General features: G+C 42.1%; 1 protein-coding gene and 1 long non-coding RNA gene across 55 annotated transcripts in view; one reads left to right on the forward strand and one right to left on the reverse strand.

The window, feature by feature from the left end:
* Positions 1-966: 966 nt before the first annotated feature.
* CDCA7L (cell division cycle associated 7 like) lies at positions 967-19,860 on the forward strand. 5 transcript variants are annotated; one of them, XM_063410798.1, is made up of 10 exons: positions 967-1,277; positions 7,939-8,085; positions 11,212-11,343; positions 11,824-12,180; positions 13,898-13,972; positions 15,083-15,265; positions 16,704-16,838; positions 17,646-17,795; positions 18,449-18,585; positions 18,689-18,880. In XM_063410798.1, the coding sequence occupies exons 1-10, from the start codon at positions 1,221-1,223 to the stop codon at positions 18,741-18,743; spliced, it is 1,428 nt and encodes a 475-aa protein (XP_063266868.1). In that variant the 5' UTR covers positions 967-1,220; the 3' UTR covers positions 18,744-18,880. The 5 variants fall into 5 exon arrangements, with proteins under 5 accessions (XP_063266868.1, XP_063266841.1, XP_063266849.1 ...); XM_063410771.1 differs by lacking the exon at positions 18,689-18,880 and adding an exon at positions 18,917-19,860 and having other exon boundaries at positions 1,122-1,277; XM_063410779.1 differs by lacking the exon at positions 18,689-18,880 and adding an exon at positions 18,917-19,860 and having other exon boundaries at positions 1,122-1,277; positions 16,707-16,838.
* The window catches only part of LOC134557645 (uncharacterized), a 128,625-nt gene continuing 124,820 nt past the window's right edge, over positions 17,747-21,551 (reverse strand). For 47 of the 50 annotated variants that reach the window (XR_010082174.1, XR_010082166.1, XR_010082160.1 and 44 more), the window contains 3 exons: positions 20,904-21,014; positions 18,578-18,677; positions 17,747-17,814 (listed from right to left, as the gene is read on the reverse strand). This is a non-coding gene — a long non-coding RNA (uncharacterized LOC134557645). Of the gene's footprint in view, positions 17,815-18,577; positions 18,678-20,186; positions 20,387-20,903; positions 21,015-21,551 lie in introns of all 50 variants that reach the window. The other 3 variants (XR_010082136.1, XR_010082173.1, XR_010082171.1) reach the window with 3 other exon arrangements.

Below are 21,551 nucleotides of genomic sequence, written 5' to 3' on the forward strand. Positions count from 1 at the left end.
AAAATTGTTTGTCTGGTTTTGTGTTCATCTTTCTTTCTACGAGCTACAAAGTAGAAAATATGATGAAATAGGAACTTTCAGTCCTATGAAAGGAAGGAAAAGTGTGGAGGAAAGTGCTTTAAAATTTCATATATTCCCTTTTTTCCCCCAATTCAATTTCTCTGATTAGATTTACTTTCCAGCATTTGTGATATTTTGAAATGTGAACTTTTGTCTTGCTGTTTCAAGGAACCAGTTCTACTTCCCGTCACTTTCACTTTTAGATTTCACTTTGACAGTGAAGTTAAAAGCTTGGGAAGCTGGGGAACGCATTTAAAGTCAGCCTGTGCTTGGCCCTGGTGAGGTCGCACCTCAAGCCCTGTTTTCACTTTTGGGCTCCTCACTACAAGAAAGACATTGAGGTGCTGGAGAGTGTCCAGAGAAGGGCAACAGAGCTGGTGAAGGGTCTGATGAAGGACCTGGAGCACAGGACCTGGAGCACAGGAGCAGCTGAGGGAGCTGGTGGTGTTTAGCCTGGAGAAAAGATGGCTCAGGGGAGACCTTATTATTCCCTACAACTGCCTGAAAGAAGGGTGTAAGGAGATAGGGGTCGGTCTCGTCTCCCCAGGAAGAAGTGATAGGACAAAAGCAAATGGCCTAAGATTCTGCCAGGGAAGGTTTCTTCACTGAAAGAGGGGCCAGGCATTGGGACAGGCTACTCAGGGAAGTGGTGGAATCACCATCAAAGTTCTCAGAAATCCTATGGATGTGGCACTTGGGGACACGGCTTAGTGGTGAACATGCAGCACTGAATTAATGGTTGGACTTTACGATTTTATGATTACAAAGTGGTGTCATCTGCATTCGCCCTCCGCCCTCCCCTCATTTTTTTTTTTCCAGAGGTTTTCAAGAGGTTTACACTTCTCGCCTGTATTGCGTAAATAAACATTTTGAGTTATTTGGAGAATGAAAGCCTATTTCCCCAAGGCAAAGCCTGCCCCTTTCAGACGAACAGCTGCGGCCCAGCGAGAAGTGTGCAGGGAAGAAGGGACGATACCAGGTGCCCAGGGGACCCGCAGCAGCATCCGGACAGCGCTGGCCCATCCCCACGCAGGCCACGCGGGGTGCCCCGTCCCTCCACCCGCTTTCCCGCCGCTGCCGGGCGGCTCCACCCCGCCACCGCCCCGCGCCCCTCCTCCCCGCTCCTTCCTCCTCCTCGTCCCGCGGCGGCGCGGGCGGCCATGGCGCGGCGCGGCCGGCGGCGGCGGGGGGCGGCTGCGGCGGGGACCCGCGGCAAGGTGAGGCGGCCCGCGGGCCGGTGTGGCGGGGGCGCGGGGCCGGGCGGCGGGGGCAGGGAGCCGGCCCGCCGCTTTCCGCCTGCCCGGGGCAGCGGCGGCCTTTGTGCGCTGCCCGCGGCGTGAGGGGTCGGAGGGGCTGCCCGCCAGCGCCGGCGAGTGGCTGCCAGCAGCGGGGCGGCTCCCCCGGCCCGCCCGCAGCGCCGTCCGGGGCACCGGGCGGCCCGCGGTCCCGCCGGGGCCATCCACGTGGCGCGGCGGCTCTGCGGTTGTAAAAGGCCGGGAATGGGCTGGAACCCGCCCTCGGGGCGGCCCTGAGGCGCTCGGCAGCGGCGTGGGGCAACTGCAGCTGTGCTGGGACTTGTAGCGGCTCTAATAAAGGCTGACGGAGTGGATCACTGATTATAGTTGTGAACCTGGGGATGCCACTTTAGAAATAGCTAATGCATTTGTTTATTTTTAATTCTGGGCACTTTTTTTTTGTTTGTTTGTTTTTAGTTGTTGAAGCGCCGCAATGCCAACGCAGACACCTACTTGAGTCGCCTGCGGGGCATGCTTCCATGGGCTGCGGTCTGGTGGCGCATGCTTGGGTGCATCAGGCTGATTGTAGGGTTCAGGGGAGGTGGTATGGCTGTAGAATAATTTGGATTGGAAGGGACCCCATCTAGTCAACCCCCTTGAATGGGCAGTGCCGTCTTAAATTAGGTCAGGTTGCTCAGAGCCCCATCCAGTCTGACCTTGAATGTTTTCAGGAGTGGAGTATCCACTAGCTCTCTAGACAACCTGTTCCAGTGTTTTACCGTTCTCCGTATATTTAGTCTAAATGAATGCTCTTTAAGTCATGGTGAGCTTCTCAGGCAGTGGGAAGGAGTGAGGAGAAATTCAGAATCTCATGCAGCTCCTGCTGATGTAAAGAGCTTTACAGAGATTTCTGTGGAACTGGGGTGTGATAGAACCACTGGAATATTTATTAGAACCTCTGTTCTCTCCGAGATTTCATAGCCCTTCCACCTCTGTATGACCTCGGGCCCTCCATTAGCAGTGTGAAGATAAGAGCACTATAAAACAGTTTGGGAGAGCGCTGTTTGACAATAAACACAAGTGGCACCGGATTCTCACCCCTGGTCCTGTAACACAAGACTCTACTGTCCTCTAGTTCCCTTTGTGGTGCACAGCTAGAAGGCTGCACATCATGTTTCTTTTAAGGTTCAGGAAAGTGGAGAAGGAGACGATCTGTTCTTGGTGCTTTCCTGTTTCTCCTGGGAGTTTGGTTTTGTCTGAGCAGAGCCTTGTGCTGGCTCTGCCTTGTCTTTGTGATACATTGGTAAGCGGTGAGTTCAGTCCTGGCTGGGCCAGAAGGATGTGGTGGCAAAGGTTTCTTTGCCTCTGAAGTCACGGATCGTCACTGCTGAAGGGCAGATCAGCTTGTGAGTGCATGCCCCCATTTGAAAACAAGTGCCAAAGAAGTCAGCAGTACAAAGCTGGTTTGAATCACAAGACCTGCAGTTCCGTCTCCTGTTCAGAGGTGTGATTTACCAGGTCCTGGCACAGCAGTTTCAGTACTGGGATCTTGTTAAAGGGGTACGGGCTGTGAAAAAGGGCTTGCACCCACAAGGCCTCAACTCTGGTCCTAGACTTGAGCAGTCCAGGCACAAAGCGAGGGTGCATCACTGCCTGTGATGTTGTACAAAAGTGTTTTCCTTGGAATGCCAGGACTTGGACAGTAATTAGGCATCACCATAGATGAAAAGGATACTCTTGAATTATGCAGAATTAATTCAGAAATAGTTGTTACTACTGTTTGGATTGGTGAAAGATTAGATGGTACAAAGGAAGAAATAGTACCAGTTGACAGTGTTTGGATTGTGTGCATATGCTGGCATGCTGACACTGACAGTACTGCCAGCATTTTTGAAGAGTAAGAAATAGTTTCCAGGAAGGCGCTGCCTGTGGAAGATGACATTTTAAATGATTTGCCATGTGATTATGATACTTGGGCATTCCTTACTTTAGGATAAAGTAGCTTTATGGGCATTAGCTTATTATCAGTCTAAATAAGGCAATATAGAAATCGTATTTGGCTGTTCTGAAAATAGCAGAATTTACCAAATTTCATGGAGCCATAGGTTTACTGGTGTGAAAATTGCCAGAACCTTTTGAGGGGGCACCCTCAAAGTCCCAGGAATTGTTGCTGTGACAGATGAAAGGCTCAGCCGTAATCCATCTTCAGTTTAGAATCAAATTACTCCTGCAAAGATCATAAAAGTGGGTGATGACTGCTCATTCTATCAGTTGTTCCTTCTTCGTTCAGAATATTCACTTGCCTTTCCATCTTCTGTCACTTATGCCAAGAATACACTTTGCTGTCCAGGGGATTTCACTTCATGTACTTTAATGAAGTTGAGAAATTCTGGAGGTTATCTGCGATCTTCCTTGCCTTCCTAGATTTTGTTGATGTCCACGAGTCTCAGGCTAATTGTGTGGTCGACAGTCCTTTTGACCACGCATCCCGTCTGTTTTATTCTTTTGCACTGCTGTATGGGGCTTTGCATCTTTATGCTTTCCATGTCTTTCACACATTTGTATGTTTAAAATTAAGCTTTTAGAGTGCTCTTTGCCTTTATGACTCCAGTAGAAAAACCAGGATCTTGACTTCTGAATAGTTCTGGTTTATTGGTCTGGCACCTATTGACATTCTGGCTGGGTTCCTCTATTCTTGTAGCGCTGCCCACAATTGTCAGCCTTGGAGTGCTTCCCTGTTCAGTTGTTCCTTTGAGGTATGAGCCAAATGCAGTGCCTGTAACCCTTGGGTGGTGTGCCTTAGGCTGGCTTCTGGGCTGAACCTGGGACAAGTCAAGAGGATTTCCAGCTTGTGGTGAAGTTGTGACTTTGCACAGGTTTGGTTTGTGTGAGTATCTGCTTGGGATTAAACTTTGGTTATTTCAGTTTGACTGAGTTTGAATGTGACTGAACTTATCTGTCCTCTGCTTTGAGTGGGAATGCCCATACATTGTGCTAAATTGAATTAAGGGAACACAGCCCAACTGATTTTTTTCCCCCATGTTAGGAGCAAAAATAGAGAATTACATCTAGCCCTGCTTTCTCAAGCTGTAGGTTCTCCTAATACAACACTGTTGGAGAACAGTGTGACTAGTGTGACAACTGGCAGGGAAGGGGATGTGTGTAAATAACTCTTAAAAGAATTAAACATGGTAGTCAGTGGTGTAGAAATAATGTGATTCCCACCAAATCCACAGGTTTGCATGCAGGCAAGTGTTCTCACAGCCTACAGGGCAAATTGCATCTTTTCTGGCTTTGGCATCAGGAAAGTTGCTTTTTCAACTGAAACCTGAAAATTCTTCCTGTTGATGTGGATAGCAAAACAGCTCACCTCTGGTTTTTTTTTTCCTTGCCTCACAAGGTGGAATTCATAGGGATAGTACTTGGAAAAATCAGCTGGTGACTGATGGGGACCTTGGGTGCTTTACTTTTCAATAGCTCATGTGAATGAAACAGTTTTGACAATCCTACCAGCCTCTGTCACCCTCTGCCCTTGGTGACAGACCTGCCCACCTCCGCAGGCACCTGCGAGCTGCTCGCCCCTGGTTCTGTGGGAGTGGGATCTCCATGCAGCCCAACACATCCGAGTATGCTCCTGGGTGTACTGGTGGTGTTCTGTCTAATTTAGAGAAGGAAAACCTGAGACATGTGGATGTCTTGAGCTTTGGACTACTTCTGCAGGAACATAGGATTTGTTATTCTGGCAGTTGTTGGATTGTGTGCCATCTGTAGTGGGGAAGGTTTGCTGATGCTTTTGAACAGTACCTTGTAGGGGTTTTAAGCAACTAAATCTGTTTTATGTGCAAAAATAAATGAGTTCAACAGTATAAAATTTCCAGCCAGAAATAAGACTGATTTTTTTCAGCAGCTGTGAATTGTTTTCGGCTTTTACTAGACTTTTGGTATTTAGTCTTTGTAACAGGAATCCTTGAAAAGACAATATTTCTCACACCTGCAGCATTTCAGCAGTCCACTGTCTTGTATTCATGTCGAAATATTTTCCCTGAGCAAGCTTGGAATGTGCATCACATCCCTGCCTTCATGACTTTTTTAGGGGTTTAGTGGCAAAAAGACTCTCTCCAGGAGTTCCTGTGTTTTACAGGTATTTTGAATAGATTACCATTTTGACGTTTCTGTTTAGACAAATATGTATTTTTTTTCTTGGTGTATAATAATTTGTTGACAGGAGTTGAAATCCTAAGCACTGATGCTGATTGTAAATCAGTTTCAGAATGTATTTTAATTGAAAGTTGAAGATGGAAATGTCTGTGGCTTCTAGGACTACACAGTAAATGTCAGTGAATGAATCCATCATGACAGAGATGTTTGCTGTAAGCTTGTCTTTTATGTCAGTGGACTTTTCTTGGAAACAAACTTGGCTTATAATTTCAGGTGCAGAAACAGTGTTGCTAATCAAGATTCATCAAGGAGACTTCTCTTTCTAAACTTCTGGAGTCTGTCCACCTCGTACATGTCAGGTGTTGTCTGTTATTAACATAAGCCCTTCTGGTAAAATGGGGACTCATCAGTGACCAAATTGAGATTCTTTGTAGTGAGGCTATGGGGAGCAAGTCACAAATTAAAAATCCTTGAAGCTCTGCAACAGGTAACTTGAATCAGTACCAGTACTTTAGAATTTGGGAATGCAAAAAAATTAAGGCTCCTACTGGGAAAGAATTTTTTGTTGGTTTTCAAAATTAGTAATTACAGCCTCATGATGACTCCTCTGGTGCAGATGCAGAAGCAATAGGTGAAGAAGAAGAAATCAGGCATACAGTAATCACAGCAGTGGCTAACTCAGCTGTACATTAGCTCAAGAACTACGGCAGTGGCTCCTGGAAGCAATTTATTCATAGCAGTGAGGATCTCAGCTCCTTGTATGTTTTTCCATTAAAATGCATAATGCTTGGTTTTTAACACTGCTGTGTACTGAGTGGATTCTGTCACAGCAGTGGAAGTGGATTCTGGATGTTCGCTGTGGGAGGTGGGAGTGAGGGAATATCCAAAGGGGTTTGGATATGGACAGCATGACCTTAGCAACCTTACTTTGGATCATGCCATTATAGGCCTGAGAAGGTCAGTTCTTCAGAGGTGAATTCTACTCTTCCTCCAGCAACAGTAAGCTGGTTTTGCATCAGCCTACATCAGCTTTATAAGAGCAGAACAAGAATAAAATCAAGCTCCTGTTCACCCTTTACTGTAGCTTATTTCAGAGAGTGACGCTTTGGTAAAGTTACTGCTTACTCTTTTAATGGAAGTGGAACTTTTTCAGCAACATTACTTTTGGAGAACAAGCCTCCTTTGGGTCACTTGCATTGACACAAGTAAACTTAAAAAAAAATCATTATATGCCCTGTGTGAGCAACCTTGCTTTTCTGTGACAGTGGAAAAGGGCAGTCTGCTCTCAGTTCTGAACCTCATCTCTGAGATGTACTGGTGAATATTCAGGGCTGGAAAGCAGCACTTTCAGAATTGGCCTCTGACCAGGCAGTCATTGATCTCATATTCTTGAGAGTTAATGACAGTGTGGCTTTAGCAGACAGCAGAGAAACTTGTTGTGTGTGAGGTGTATATGTGGTCCAGGAAGATGAGTGTCTGGATGCTGGTGCAGACACTTTTCTCCCACAGCATTTGTGTGACTAGCCAGAATGGTTTTGCTGGTGATACTGGGATGTGTAAAAAAATGTTCTGAAACTTGGCAAAATGCCTTCTTCCTTGGTTTTTAAGGCTTGAACTGTTCATCCCATCCTTACACACCAGATCCTAAAGTAGCTCACGTGGGAACTGTCTGAAGGCTTCCTTACTGTCCTGGTACATGCAGAGCCTTATCCAAAGTGTTTGCTGTGAGGTATATGGCCCAGTGGAATGGTTGGTTGTGATGTTATGAGTCTCCTAGGCTGGGACTGGACTTCTCGAACTCTGAAGCTGTGACCTTGATCACCTTGGGAAGGCTGCTCTTGGCTGACCTTCCTCCTCTCCTGGTGGGCCACATCATGGGCTTCCAGCAAAGGAGAAGTGTTTGTTCTTGGTTAGCACACTTTCACTCTCTTACCAGGTATCACAGCAGAAGCTCTGTGACAGAACTGACCAAGGAGAATGAGTTTCATTGGTTTAATTTTCGGAGTTAGCTAGGTGTCTGCTAAAATCCATGATGGTACTGTGGGATTTGAAGGTCAGGTTTCTTTGTACATTAGTATTGTGTTATGTTTGAAGTTGTGTTCGTCACCTCTGAGCCATCATTGCTCTGTAAGAGCAGGAGGGGTGGTGGGTTTTCCCACGGATAAAGGCCCCCTGAGCTCCTGCTTGCAAAGATAAGGCACACGTGTGTTTTTATGTCTCTGAAGTACTTTCTTGTGGAATTGAACACCCTGTGTATCGCATCTGCTCCCTAATCCCAGATCCTGAGTCTGTATTCAGGATTAAAAAAATCTATACAGAATTTCCTGGAGTTTAGCTAAATAAGGTACAATTTACACGTAGCATATTTGGTGCTACAGACTTGTACTTGCATAGGAATATAAAAATAAGTTGTAGTGTTGCTAATTTGAGTTTTCCTGTCAAATTGGTGTGTGTGACTCATATTTTCTGTCTTGTTTTGAATCAGAAACAGATACCCAAGGATGTGGCCGACATTTTTAATGCCCCCAGTGACAGTGAAGATTTTCCAGGATTCCAAGATGATGCTTCCAAACAGGGCTTCTTGTCAGAGAACAACTATACTAGTGTTGATTCCCTGGAGTCTGGAAAAGAGGTAGGAAACGATTGGCATAGTCCAGTTATGCTCTTGGGATGCAGTAATGATCTGAGTCTGTGTCAAAACTGTGTGGATTATGATTTGCACCTTAACCTGTCATTTGCAGTCCCCATATTAAACATAAGTGTAAACAAACTTAGTATCCTTTTTAGGGCTTAATGGTTGCTTTTGAAAACTCTTTCATAATATATTAAAAAAAAGTGTTTTGTTGGAAGGTGAGTTCAAGTGAAATAGGTAAGTGTAGCAAACAGGAAAAAGGCAATTACCATCCTGGAAAGATGTTACTGGATACATAAGATAGTGCAAATACATGATATTAGATGGGCATTTGTGAGTATGTTGACTTCAAAGTATTTCTTCCAGAAATGTCTCTGTGCTGTCTCTGCACTAAAATACTGTTTTAATAGTTGTAACCTAGAGGAGCCATCAGCTCCTGCTGCAGTAGTGCAATTTGCTGGTTCTTTGCTCTCTTGATGATGAAGTGGCTTGCATCAGCACAATGATTTGATGTTTTTTCTTCTCTGATTTTGTAGCTGGAGATACCAGCTGAACACACAAGAGAAGAACAAAACTGGTGTGCTGTCTTGGGTGGCAAACAAATAGTTTTTAGTCTTCTAGAAAATTATAATTACATGCTTGATAGCCATGGGTTAACGTGTTGTAAGATACCTTTGTCATTTGTACTCTTGCAAAGGTCCCCCTTGCAAAGGTTTCATTAATAAGATAAGGGAATTTTTTTTTTTATTTTCTTTGTCCATCAGGTCAGCACGTGGTTAAGAGGTGCTGATGACTAGGAAGATGATTAGTGTTAGCCAAAGAAAGAGACAAAATAAGGCTTGTACAAGTTTGTAGTGTTCCTGAGCCTTTATAGGCAAGTGACCCCAGGAGAGTAGAGAAACCTTTTAGGGGTACAGCCACAGTCTGTGCTATGGAGAAAGATAGTGTCTAAAATGTGGTGAATGTACTGGGCCCTAAACTGGTTTGTAATCTTGTTGCTACACAGCAGTACTGGCAGCTTTAGAAAACCAGGAGGTAGCTTGCTCTTGGGTTTGTGTTTTTGTGGTGAGTATGAAGGGTCAATGGTGGGGAGAGGTGGTGGTGGTGGTGGAGGGAAAGCCTTGTGTGGGAGCTTCTGTTTCTGCCTGCTGGGGGCCTGCAGACACCTGACTGTGCTTTTCTCTCTCTTGATTTCCCAACTTGTGAAATAGTTTATGATAATGATCTCTTCTGCAAAGCATTTTAAAATCCTCTGATGAAAAATGCAGTGGAAGATATAGGTACTGTTAGTTTTACATGCACTGCTGAGAATCCCAGTGAGACTTGTTCCAGATTTACCGCTGGCACTGCAACCTTCCTTACCATTCCTGTGTTTCCCTTGGGATGAGAATTATTTTAAATCTTGATCAGTATTGAATTGAATTTCCTTACCACTAAATGGTACAATAAAAATACCGAGTTCTATCCAACTGCAGCATAATCTGCAGTCCTTACACATCAGGGCCCTGCATCAGGATGAGCATCATCCAGTGTTCACCACTGCAAAAGGCTATTGGTGCTTGTGAAGGAAACAAAAGGGATTTGGTGCAAAGGCAAAATGATGGGAAGTTCAGAGAAATTCGGCAGTTCTTGAGAACTTCTTTGCTGGGGTGCAAATGAGTTGACAAGTAGTGAGCTCTGGGTCCCTGCTTTTTCTCAGGCAGCCGTGCTCTGCAGTCCTGCTCTGATAATCTCTGTGCTTCTGCCGAGTTCACACAATAGGTATCCCTGATGTGTATTTTACCTGGTGTAGACTGTTCTTCATAGATGAGCAACATAGCTCTAGGTGTGTTATTTTTAGTTACTTTAGCTAACAAATAGCATGTTTCCCCCCATCAACCTTCATTGTGGAATTTCATAAAAACACAGAATACATAAAAACTTCAGTTTCCTTCAAGAAATGCAATTTAACTTTAAAGTAACTTCCCCATTGTGTTTGTTCCTTTATCAAGCAGCTGCACTGCAGCTATCAACAAAAGAATAAAGTAATTTTCCTCAGAGAAAACTCATTACAATTACCCATAATAATTTGTAAGTGTAAAGAAACAGCATATGCAGTGGCTCCCCCCTCCCATTCCCCTCTAAGTTTTTCCACTCATCTATTGTATCTTTTTTCACCAGATATTATCTTAAAATAAAGAAGTATGTAATTACAAGTCAGGGAAGGGAGGGAATTGAAAGGAAGAATAAAGATATTTAGCAAATGCATTGTATTAAAGGTAATTTTTGTTTCTTGTGTGGGAAGAAGAAGTAACAGAGGAAAATTGGTGAAACAAACTTATATATTGCTGATTTTCAAGAGGTAGATTTGATGTGAGCATGGATTATATTCCTACCAGGAGCAAGTCTTTCAAGAGATTTACAGAAAGAAGTTGACTAAATGGTTTTCTACTGGTTCTTCTTGGAAGTATGGAAATACATTTCTATTTAGTAAAAGTCTTGTGTTTAATTGGGATGTAATGTACATATCATGAAGAGTATTTTAATGAGATCTTTTTTATTTCCTTATCTGTAGGCTGAAATTAAAGAGCTTTCTACCCTAGAACACATGTGAATGATAAAATGTACCAAAAAACCAGAGAGTTGAGAAGTTGAAAGGTGAAGGGATATTAGTCAGGCTGTTCAAAGGTCTGATGATTTTTCTTGGTATCAATCAGTAACAGCATGAGGAGCAGACTCCATCTCTCATTTGTATTTTCTTCTATTCAAGGCCTGTTTTTTTTCATCCAGAAGAAAACACATAAAACAACACAATAATTTACATACAAGAAAAATGATAGTTTATTTTTATTGGGTAGTAATGAAAAAGGGAAGAGGTGAAAAAAGAAAGTTTCTACCACAAGAAGTACACGGTTGAAGTGCTATCCTCAAAATGAAGAAAAAAATCTTGCAAAGTTAAAATAACTCAATACTGAAACTTTGAATGTTGTCTTGTTGTTTGTGTCTCTTGACAGGCTTTGCCTGCAAAGTACTTTCATAGTATGCTATTTAGTTGGCACTGTCTTGACCCCAAAACCCTTCTATTGTGGCTGTGTGAGTACTCTGTATCTGACTGTCTCTCACAGCTGCTGAGTGCTGTTTTTGCAGGGGCTCCGGTTCCAGTCCAGGTACCTCACTGAGGAGCTGCGGAGGATTTTCACCGAGGACACCGACTCTGAAACGGAGGTGTTTGAGGGCTTCGCTTCAAACGAGGTGCATGTGAACAAGAAAGAAGTTCTGGTAAAGGCAGTCACACCTACATGTGAATGTATACGTTGACTTCTTTTTTTTCTGTCTCTCCTGTGTAAACCTCCTGTTCTTGTAGGATTTTTTCTGATGCATCATGATGCTCTTTTTTCGTGCTGAATTAAAATGTGTTGTCTTAAAAGAGAAAGAATGATTTATTCAATATGGCATCACATATTAAAAATGAGAACTACTTCCACTGCTTCTAGATAGTATTGGGCAAGATTGATGCTTTGGAGACAGCCATGGCTGTATGCCAGACAATACTGGCATGTATTGTCAATACAATATGTAGATGTTAGATCTCTGCACAGGCAGAACTTGCATACTGTGAACTTGTAAAAAGATGTTAAATTAGGTGAGTTTATGGTGGTGCCTTTGGGTGGAAAGACTGCTGTCTAGAACGAGTGATTTTAAAATGACCTCTCTTGTGTCACAGCCAATAATCTAACATGAAATTTTTCCTGCCTCTAGATGGTGGAGTCAGACTTGAGTGATGAAGAACGTAATAATTTGTTGGGTAATGAGAAAGAAGAGGAGGAAGAGGTGAAGAAGATTTCCCCCAAGAGAAGAAGCTTTGGCCTTCGTGTTGCTTTACAGTTTCCCACCAGGAAGTCATCTGAGAAAAAAGTGCCTGAACAGGCTTTGTCTGATTTACCTCTAAAGGACAGTGAATCTCTCACACCTCGTTCAAAACAAATAAGCCTCAAGCAGCCAGTCAAAGTAGAGGGCTCTGCTTCAGAGTCTGAAGAAGACATTAAAGAAACACAGGAGGAAAGTTCCAGTGCACTGCTTAAGAGAGCCATAAATATTAAAGAAAATAAAGCCATGGTAAGACTTAAGAGCAGTGTTTTGTTTTCTGACATTTATATCCAATTACTTAGCTTTAGTGTACTTGAATTTTAGGGTCCCTGATGGTGCTGTGCTGGAACTTTGGGAAAATCTTACAGTGAATTTTTCTACCTGGGAGAATCCCAGAGGACCCTCAGCACTCAGGCATTTACACCTAAAATAACCTCAAGTAGGGACTAGCCTGGCCAAGTTTACAACTAGAGTAGAACTAAGAATTTTTAATGTGGATGTGGAGAAAGTTACAAATGACCAAGCCTTTTGCAGGCTTCAGAATGTGTCAGAAAGCCAGCTGGTTCTTTCAGGTGGTTTATGGTGTCGTTTGCACTGTAGTGTCTCTGCTTTTTGTTTGTGTGTGACAGATCTACTGCAGTTACTGATTAGAAAGCCAGCTAAAAACTGCTGAGGATGATAAATGTAATTTTTCAGGTGTGTGGGATGTGATTTTTACAGTAATGCTTTACTATATAACTGTGAACATGTGTATATAGGTGTGTGTAGGTGCAGAAAAGAACAACCGATCATTTCCTAATGTTTTTTCCTCTATTATCCAACCTGCCACCAGCTCTCTTTAATTATCATGCTGCTATGTAATCTGAGCTGATGTTCAGTTTTTCCTAGCTCCTTCAGTTTTACTGTGTTTCAGGGAAAGTTGCAGCTTCCAAGCAGTCTTGAGGCTCAAGCAATAGCTTTTGGTGCGGGCCTGCAGCTCCTGTGTAAAAACTTGCTTCAGCTGTGTACCTGAACCTCTAATCTGTCATGTGTCCCCACTGCTGTTGTGTTGGTCTTGCTGCTCCTTGGTCCTTCTCACCTTCCACTCTTCCTTGCAGTTCAACCACTGTGAAATTCACTGGCATCCTAGGAGCAGTATTGTAAAGGCATTAAATAGCTCTTAATAAATGCCACACTGAAGTATTTCCTGAGAAATACTGTATTCAGCTTTTAATCTCTTGATGGCTGTGGCAATCTCAGAGAGCTAGCAGCTTGGCTCATCCCCACTACCACTGGCTTTTCAGAAGTTGGCCTCATTCTGGAATTCCAGAGCAGGTCAGTTTTATTTTTTTGTACCTATCAGCCACTGCTTCTGTGGAAATGTACTTCCAAGACATCTTGTACACGGTGCAAGAAATCATCATTCTGCTGAAGTACTTCTTATGTTGTACAGGGTCAGAACATGCAAGCATTGGGGGAGCTGCCATTGGGGCTTAGGTACTCTCTGACCTTGTAATGAGTGTGTACCCAGTGTCTGCTCTCCTTAAGGGGAAGCTGAGCTCCCCAACAAAGAGCACAGATGTATCTGCAGTCGGTAAAAGCTCCCTGGGAACTTCTTCCTGTCTTCTGGCACCCTGTCTGTCTTTTCTCCCTCCTATCATATGAACTTAATTTCTCATTATCAATCATTACCATGTTGTAATGCACTCCTTTGGTGCTGCTTTGACAAGACACTATTTAAATCTGGCTAGTTCTAATTCCAGTAAGAATTAGTGGGAGCTGTGCAGTTAGTATTGTTGGCAGAGTTTTTGCTCATGGCAGAGTAAATAAACCCCTTTTATGACCCCCACTTTATTTAAGTGCTTCCATAGAGGTTGCTTGCACATGTTTAGCTATAGTTGAAGTGCATGTGAAGAATGGATAATAGGTGGTGTTGCTTTTTGTGCAAGTTGCAGTGAGTTTTCAATGTGTTATTACTTGCTTCCAGCTTGCCCAGCTGCTGGCAGAACTGAATTCCATACCGGACCTGTTCCCAGTGAAAACGCCCACCTCGACTCCTTCAGTAAGTTCCCAGTACTGGTTGGTGGTGACACTAATTTTTGTTAGACCTAGGATTAATATGTTTAATTAATTAATATCAGGAGTTTGCAGCAAGTTTGTTCTGGTTTTCTTTGGGTGTGGTCACTTCATTTGTATAGATTTACTATTGGTCAGGAAGTGGCAGAGATTATGTGAGGAAATGGAATTTTTTAAGATAATTTATGAAGAACTACAAAGACCAAGATGAGATGCTACTTTGTCATTTTTGCTCTAGAAATACTGTTGAGATCTTGGACAAATGTCTCTGTATGTGGGAATAAGGAAGAGAAGTTTTCTTTTGGGTTTAGATCCTGTTAATTTCCCTCTTGTAGGCTTTTCTTCTAAAATCCACACTTCCCAGTAGGGCTGTGCTCATGAAGTTGGACCATTCAACACAAAGAGAAATGATACAGTAGTTATTTCAGTTGACTTCTCAGCTTTAAGCAGAGGAATGTCAACCCTTCTTTCTCTGTAGAGTAGCATTTTTCCATGTATATTATAAACTGAAAAGATTTGAGGAAACCTTGAAGAGCCATGTCGTTGGTAGATGTCCATGCAGGACTTCTGTTGCATGAACTCAATCACACGGTAATTGGCAGGTGTGACATTGTGAAAAGGGTATCTTGTGGTCCCCAAGAATCTCCAAAATTAAGAATCTTGAACTAAATGAAGCAACTTCTTAATGCCCATTCAGTTTAAAAAGTTTAAAAGAAAATTAGCTAAAATTCAGCTTGTTCCTCAAAGTGTGTATTCCTCAACTGTGTATTCAGATTGTGGGAAAAACTGAATATTTAGCTACCAAAGAACAGTGAGAAACAGGTTCCACCTTAATATGCCACGTGTTAAATTTTGGTACAGTTCTGTGATGTTAATTGGAATGGAATTTGATGTGAAGGTGTGATGTTTTAAAAGTAGCAAAAAGGTATAGTGTGTAGGGGATATTTGGTGGCATTTGGCTTAACAAATAAGGAATAGGAGAACAGTAGATCAATTCATGATAGTACAGGTATGGTACAGACAAGTTTAGGTTGTTTCTAGTGTTTATCAGTACAAACATAACTGAAAAGTTACTGAAATTTTCTTCTCTTTGTAGAAGCAGAAGAAAACCCCAAGGAGGACATTTTCTGAAGGCCAGATAGCACGTCGAATGAATCCAACCAGAAATGCTCGTCCACCAGAAAAATTTGCTTTGGAAAAATTTACTATGTCAGCTGTCAAATTTGCAGAACACATCCGTAGCTACAGACAACAAAACCTCTTGAAGAGACTCAGTGTGGTATTTGCCAGATTTTGATATCCCCAGTAGTCAGGAACTAGGAAACATTTGAATTGTTGGCCAGCACTTAGACCAAACATCACATCCTACACAAAGTTATTGAAAATCTTTGGCTGGGATTAGCTACAGAAGAGGTTATCTCTAGACCTTTCTGTCTCATCTTTCACCTGTTAAGTGGGCTCTATTTGTGGCTAGTGTTATTCAGGCATAACAAGGCAGTCAGCTTATGGTCTGTTATTAATTCTTCATCTGAAAATTACTAGAGCCAATAATGTACAAGGCCTTGGAGTGGAAAGACAATGGGGTGGTGGAGGTGGCAAGGCAGATCTTCTCTGTTTTACCAGACTCAGGGAAAAAAAAGGGCAAAAATCCTTCTCTGGAAATAGCAGAGGGAAGATGTGAGTTATATGGCTGAACTGAGAATGAATTAATGGAATCTGCACCAGCAAACTGCTAATGTACAGGCTAGTAATTGAAAAGTTGCAGGTTTTACTCTTTCCTATTCTTAAAAATCTGGCTTTTTCCTCCTCTAACTTATGGTGGTCATTTGTTTTGCTTATATTTTCTGTATAGTCCTTATGAGGAATACCCTTTAAGTTTGAATCCTTACAGGCTGGATCCCAGTTCTGTTGTAGGAACAAGTGCTAGGCATTGTTAAAGCGTTACAGAGGGAACTTGGCTATTAGAAGAAGAGGAGTAGCACCAGATAGGAGCCTGGGATGGTAAATGACAGTTTTGGACAGAACAGAACTGATCTAGAGTGAAGGACAAATGAGGTCTTCAGAGACAGGTGTGGGGAAGGCTAAAAATCAGATGAGATTTATTCATGAGTAGGGGGTCAGAGACAGTGATATTTAGAAGGAAAAACATCACTTAATCATGAGTGGAGTACTCTCTTCTAAATAACAGGTTAGAAAAGAAAGGGCTGGGTATGGCAGGACTAACTTAAAACTTCAGTAGAGGGTTTTTTGCAGGACATTAGAGATTGTCATTGGGGAAAGCAACTAGAGAACATACAAGGAGATTGAAGGAGGAAAGCATGGTAAGGCAGATGATCACAGTTCCTAATTTTGAGAGGGAAGAAATGGAGTATGAAGAGTTACAGTGGAGGAGGACAGGGAATGCAAAGAAAAGTTAGCAGTAAAACATGTCAGGGAATTGTTCAAATAGAAGTAGTAATGATTTACTACTTCCTTTTAGTAGGAAAGGAATTAAATGAAACAAATAAAAGGTGCAGTAGAGAAAAGATTATGGAGGAGATGGAGAGAAAGAGGCAGGGATGATTTGGAAACTATTCCCCGTTCTTCCAGTGGTGCATGAGCCTGTAGTTGGCCAGCTGTGGACTGCACACTCATTGTAAATGAAGGAATTTGTCACCAAGTGTGGTGGCAGAGGCTTCAGGAGATCAGACAAAAGGTATTGAGATGAGTTTGTTTAGCAGGGGGATTCTGGAGTACGCAAAAGGAGGAGATTATCCAAGTATTCGTCTCATCGTCCAGTAGAAGACATAACTGAGGAGGACTTGGACAACATTGCAATCACTGTTAGAGACAAAATCTATGACAAAGTTCTAGTAAGTGCTTGCCATATTCTTCATTGTGTCTGTGTGCTTAAAATAAAAAGCCTCTTACTATTTCACTGGTGTTTGCTAAAAGGCATCCTTTCCTGAGCCTCTGGGGAAGTTCAGCTCCTCATTACTGTGTCACACAAGTACAGCTTTGAAAGCTTTGCCAGACTTCTGTGGGCTTGGCTGTGGTGGTTGATACACTCCACTCGCTTTTTGCCCCTGAAAAATGTTTTCATGCCACAGCAATATTAAGTTAAATTTTCTGTAGCTATTACTTGCCAGTGGTAAGAATTGGCATCCTTTTTGTGTCTCTCACTTGTAAAAATGTTGTGTTGTACCATTAAATAACAGTCATCCCTGCTGTACTTTGTACCCCTGGAAGTGACATTTCTTGACAGTTTGTGGAGTGTCCAGAGTTCTTAGTGGAACTCCTCCTTCCTCACTTTCACTGGATTTGGCTATTATTATCATAAAGATCATCTTACCATGTATGTCATGCTTCATGGTGTTGGCAGGGATGAGTCACAAGATTATTTTCTCAATAGTTTTAGGTTTTTCCTAGAGAGAGAAGAAAGGACCAGAACTGTGATTATGAGGTTCATGTAATTTGAGACTTCCAATGCAACTGAAACTCAGCACTATCTGTAAAATTCCTAGCATTGTTATATGATTTGTCATCGTAACAGAACTTGCTCTTCATTGTTTAATTTGACTTTGGTTTGAAGTTTGTGCTTATTATTATCAAGAAAGCTCATCAATGGGCATTCAAGATGTCCTTCATACAAATGTTTTTCTCTTCCATTCCACCTTCAGGGTAGTACTTGCCACCAGTGTCGACAGAAGACAACTGATACAAAGACAATCTGTCGCAACCAGGGCTGTGGAGGAGTGAGGGGGCAGTTCTGTGGGCCATGCCTTCGGAATCGATATGGTGAGGATGTGAAGTCAGCTCTGCTCGATCCAGTAAGTATCATTCTTGAGCCTAGAATGAAAGTGTAGTAAGTAGAGTTTTGTTAGTAATCTGTGATGTTTAGAATATGCTCATGGGAACATGGTGTTCAAACTTTTTTGCCAAGAGCAGATCTGTAGCACTAACTAATGGCTCTGATGGGCTGGCCCAGTGTGGCAGTGGCTGCTCTGTTAGCACGTGTGCTTTTACGTGCAGTTGCTGAGCAGCTTGGAGATGCCTGACTTCAGGTACCTCCTGGTTGATTCAGTCCCAGGAGTTGTCCTGTACCAGCAGGCAGAGAGAGGCAAAGCAGCTTGTCACAGTGGGTACTCATCTCTTTCTAGGGAGTTGACTACAGTCAGCCTAACATGGAATGAATGTTAGGCATAACAGATCACTTCAGTCTATTTGAAAATCAATATTAAGCACATCAGAGAACCTGAGGCTTCAGAGTAAGAAGTATTCAAGCACTTAATTTCTCTAATCCTGCAGAATTTGGAAAATGTTAATAAGGTTGCCTGGCTGGCTGGTAGAGGCTTGTAAACCCTTGCCCTGAACAATCACATGGTGGGGAAGCCATACGCATGTCTCTCTCAGCAACAAGAAGGCCAATATAACATTTTTCATTACTTGTTTTTACCCCTCTCCCATGTTCACTGCCCTGCAGGCCTGGATCTGTCCACCTTGTCGCGGGGTGTGCAACTGCAGCTACTGCCGCCGGCGGGACGGGCGCTGTGCCACCGGCATGCTCATCCACCTGGCCAAGTTCTATGGCTACAACAATGTCAAGGAGTACCTGGAAAGGTGAGAGTTCCGCCCTCTGCTCATCCCTTCTTAAACTGTTACAGTCATTTCAATGACACTTGACTTCTTGTGCCCTGGGCCAAATCCTGCACCTATGCAAAAGAAGTTTATTGGATTTCAGATGTTTTCCTTGGCTGAAATCAGCTTATTTAAAGTGAGGTATGTCGTCTTTGTAAGCAACTAATTTGATTAAAAAATTGAAAAACTTTTGTCTATTTTGAAATCCCTATTAGTTGGCTGAAGTTTGGAAGTTTTCATCTTCAGCAATGGAAATTTATGGGGAAGCTGAGTTTCCCAAAAAACACTAACTCTGTTTTCTTATATCTTCTAGTTTACAAAAACAACTGGCGGATGACAATTGAGAAACTGAACTCAAGCTGTGCCTGCAACTTGGTTAATACGTTAACAATTTGACTTCAAAAGTTTATTACTATGTTTTATATAAAATAGAATTGTAGTGTATAGCATATTCATTTCTGTATCGGGAATTTTTTGGTTGATATGGTCTTATGCAAAAGATCTCTCAGGAAAATGTTTTGGTAGAGAAATATTCATGCACAGACCTATATGTTTAAGTGAAATGGCACTCTTGAACTTTGAGTGGTTAATTTTTAATAGAGCCACAACCACATGATGGAGAGCTTGGTCAAAATGAGCAATATTTTTATTTATATAATTGTGTGAGTTTGCAGAAAGGGTGTTTAACAACTACCTTCAAAGCATCCCGTCTTCAAAGAAACAAAACACCCTTGTCTACCAGCTCAACCATAAAGATCCATTCTTCCAGCTCTGCTCTCTGAACCTGTTCCACCACCTGTAGTTTATAGAACTTGGCCTTGCAAAGAAGGAAAAGGTACTTTCATCTGAATGCCATTATATTCCAGCCAAAGCTGATGCAATTGACCAGCGGGAGAATGGTTTTTAAAAATTTTATTCCAAAGTGCAATTATTCACCAAAACATGAAAGTAGAAGAGTTAAAAAAAAATTTAAATATCCCAGTAAAAAAACCAACAAAACTCGGCAGCAGTTTTTGTGTAGTGCACCTGCTGCCTGAAGCATATACCCAGCCGTTGTAACTGGTCTATATCAGAGTTCAGGATTAATTTGTTTTACTTACGGTTCATACTTACATCTCTTTCCATTTGTACAACCAGGCTTTCAAACAACTTTGTTTAAATGCAACAAATCTTTATTGCATGTTAAAGTATGTTAAAATTTGTGTAAGATACACATTTCATTTTATGTAGAGAGAATAAAGACAGATCTAAAGAGGAGTATTTGTGATTCAAACTACACCCTGATGCTGATGTTTTCCATTTACATTCCCATAGCAGGTGTAATGATGCTTGGAAATCAATAATCATTATGTGGAGAAACACATGAGCACAACATTGACAGATGAGGAAATAACAACATAGACCACATAAGTGTAACATTAAGTATTGTGGTTTTGAGACAAATCTCTTGCTCCAGCTGACTGCGAAAAATAGTTACCTTCTTTTACTTTTACTATGAGGCAGATTGAGAAAGCAGCACCTTTCATTGAAAAGTTGGTATGAAACTGCCAGGAGTAAAGTTATTCCTGCCAGAAGCCATTTACCTGACTGCTGGATTTTCAGCTTGAAAGTCAAAACATAAGTTGTCCTCCTGCTTTTGCTTTTATTGGCTGGACATTCATAAACATGCTTAGTTTCCTTTTGACCCACTGGAGTAGCCTTTAAAAACATGTCTGGCATTGCTGAAGTCAGTTCCTGAACCATGCTTCTGCTGGGCCCCACTGGATGTCCTGTGTGGTGCCTGCTGTAATAGTAGCACCTGCTTTATGTCATGTTCTGTCATGCAAGACCAGAATCATTTGTGTTTAAACAGTTGCTAAATAATTAAGGCTACGTTTGAACATACAGATGTAGTGTAGACTTCAGATTTGGTTGATTTAGATTTAGATTTTGTTGGCCTGCTGTGCATCATCTCTTTGTATGAATGCAGAGATGAGTACATAGCATCTGTCTGGACTATACATGTGCAAACACCAACACAAGCCCACACTGCACTCACTCCTTGATTCTTCCCTCATCTCCAGAGGAGGAATGAACTGTATTGCTCTTGGACTGACAGATGTGTAAAAAAAAAAAACTCTGAAAAGTTGATGCCCCCATTTCAAAACATTCAAATGACACCTTTGCCATTCCCCTTGGGGTTTACCTGCTGTAGTAGCAACTCCTTTCCAAAAGAGTGGCTTTCCTTTTATTATAGTTGGGTCTGGTGAAGAGTATGAGTAACGGTGGTGTTTCTCTTACTGCCACTGGGAGTCACTCACCTTTCTCTAATGAGCTGTAACTTTGTTGACAGCTTTTCCAAGTTAAAACTAAAATCTCATGTTGACGGCAGGCCTGAATTGTCGTTCCTGAACTAGGTTTTTATCTTCATTCTCAGGAAGATACAGATTCAAAAGAAAAAAAATAGTGTTTATCATGCAAAGGTTGTTAAAAGAGGGGTTGCAGCTCAAAAGGTGAACATGGTTTCCATTCAGGGACAGCCTACAACCTTATTACAGCTACTGCAATAACTGACTGCTTGAAAATCCAGATGAAAACTTCTCTTTTAATTCTGAGACTTTGCCCATGTAATTATACCTCATTATACCTCCTGCTAATCACAGAATCACTGAGTCTTCTGAGTTGGAAGGGACCCACAATACAGGTGTTTTCAAGTACTTCCTTTATTCTTGGTATGTCTTCCCAAAAGCTTTATAAACATGACCCAGCAAATAAAACATTCCTAATTCTTCATATTTGTTTATTTAGAATTGGGAAATTTCAGTCAAGGTAGAAGAAAAAAACAGGATAAAATTTTTGTGGGTTTTTTGTTTGTTTATGGGTTTGAGGGGTTGGTAGGTTGGTCAGTGGTTTTTGTGGGGGTTAGGTTTTGAGGGTTTTTTTCAAATTCCTGTTGAGTAGAATACTTG

Source organism: Prinia subflava, chromosome 1 (assembly GCF_021018805.1).
Source record: "Prinia subflava isolate CZ2003 ecotype Zambia chromosome 1, Cam_Psub_1.2, whole genome shotgun sequence".
In the NCBI taxonomy this organism is placed as follows: Eukaryota; Metazoa; Chordata; class Aves; order Passeriformes; family Cisticolidae; genus Prinia; species Prinia subflava.

Coding starts and splice junctions, on each gene's coding strand:
- CDCA7L (XM_063410798.1), top strand. CDS start 1,221: ATGGCGCGGCGCGGCCGGCGGCGGCGGGGGGCGGCTGCGGCGGGGACC. Junction 11,344..11,823: donor TGAACAAGAAAGAAGTTCTG/GTAAAGGCAGTC, acceptor TCCTGCCTCTAG/ATGGTGGAGTCAGACTTGAG. Junction 15,266..16,703: donor TCTTGAAGAGACTCAGTGTG/GTATTTGCCAGA, acceptor GAGTTTGTTTAG/CAGGGGGATTCTGGAGTACG.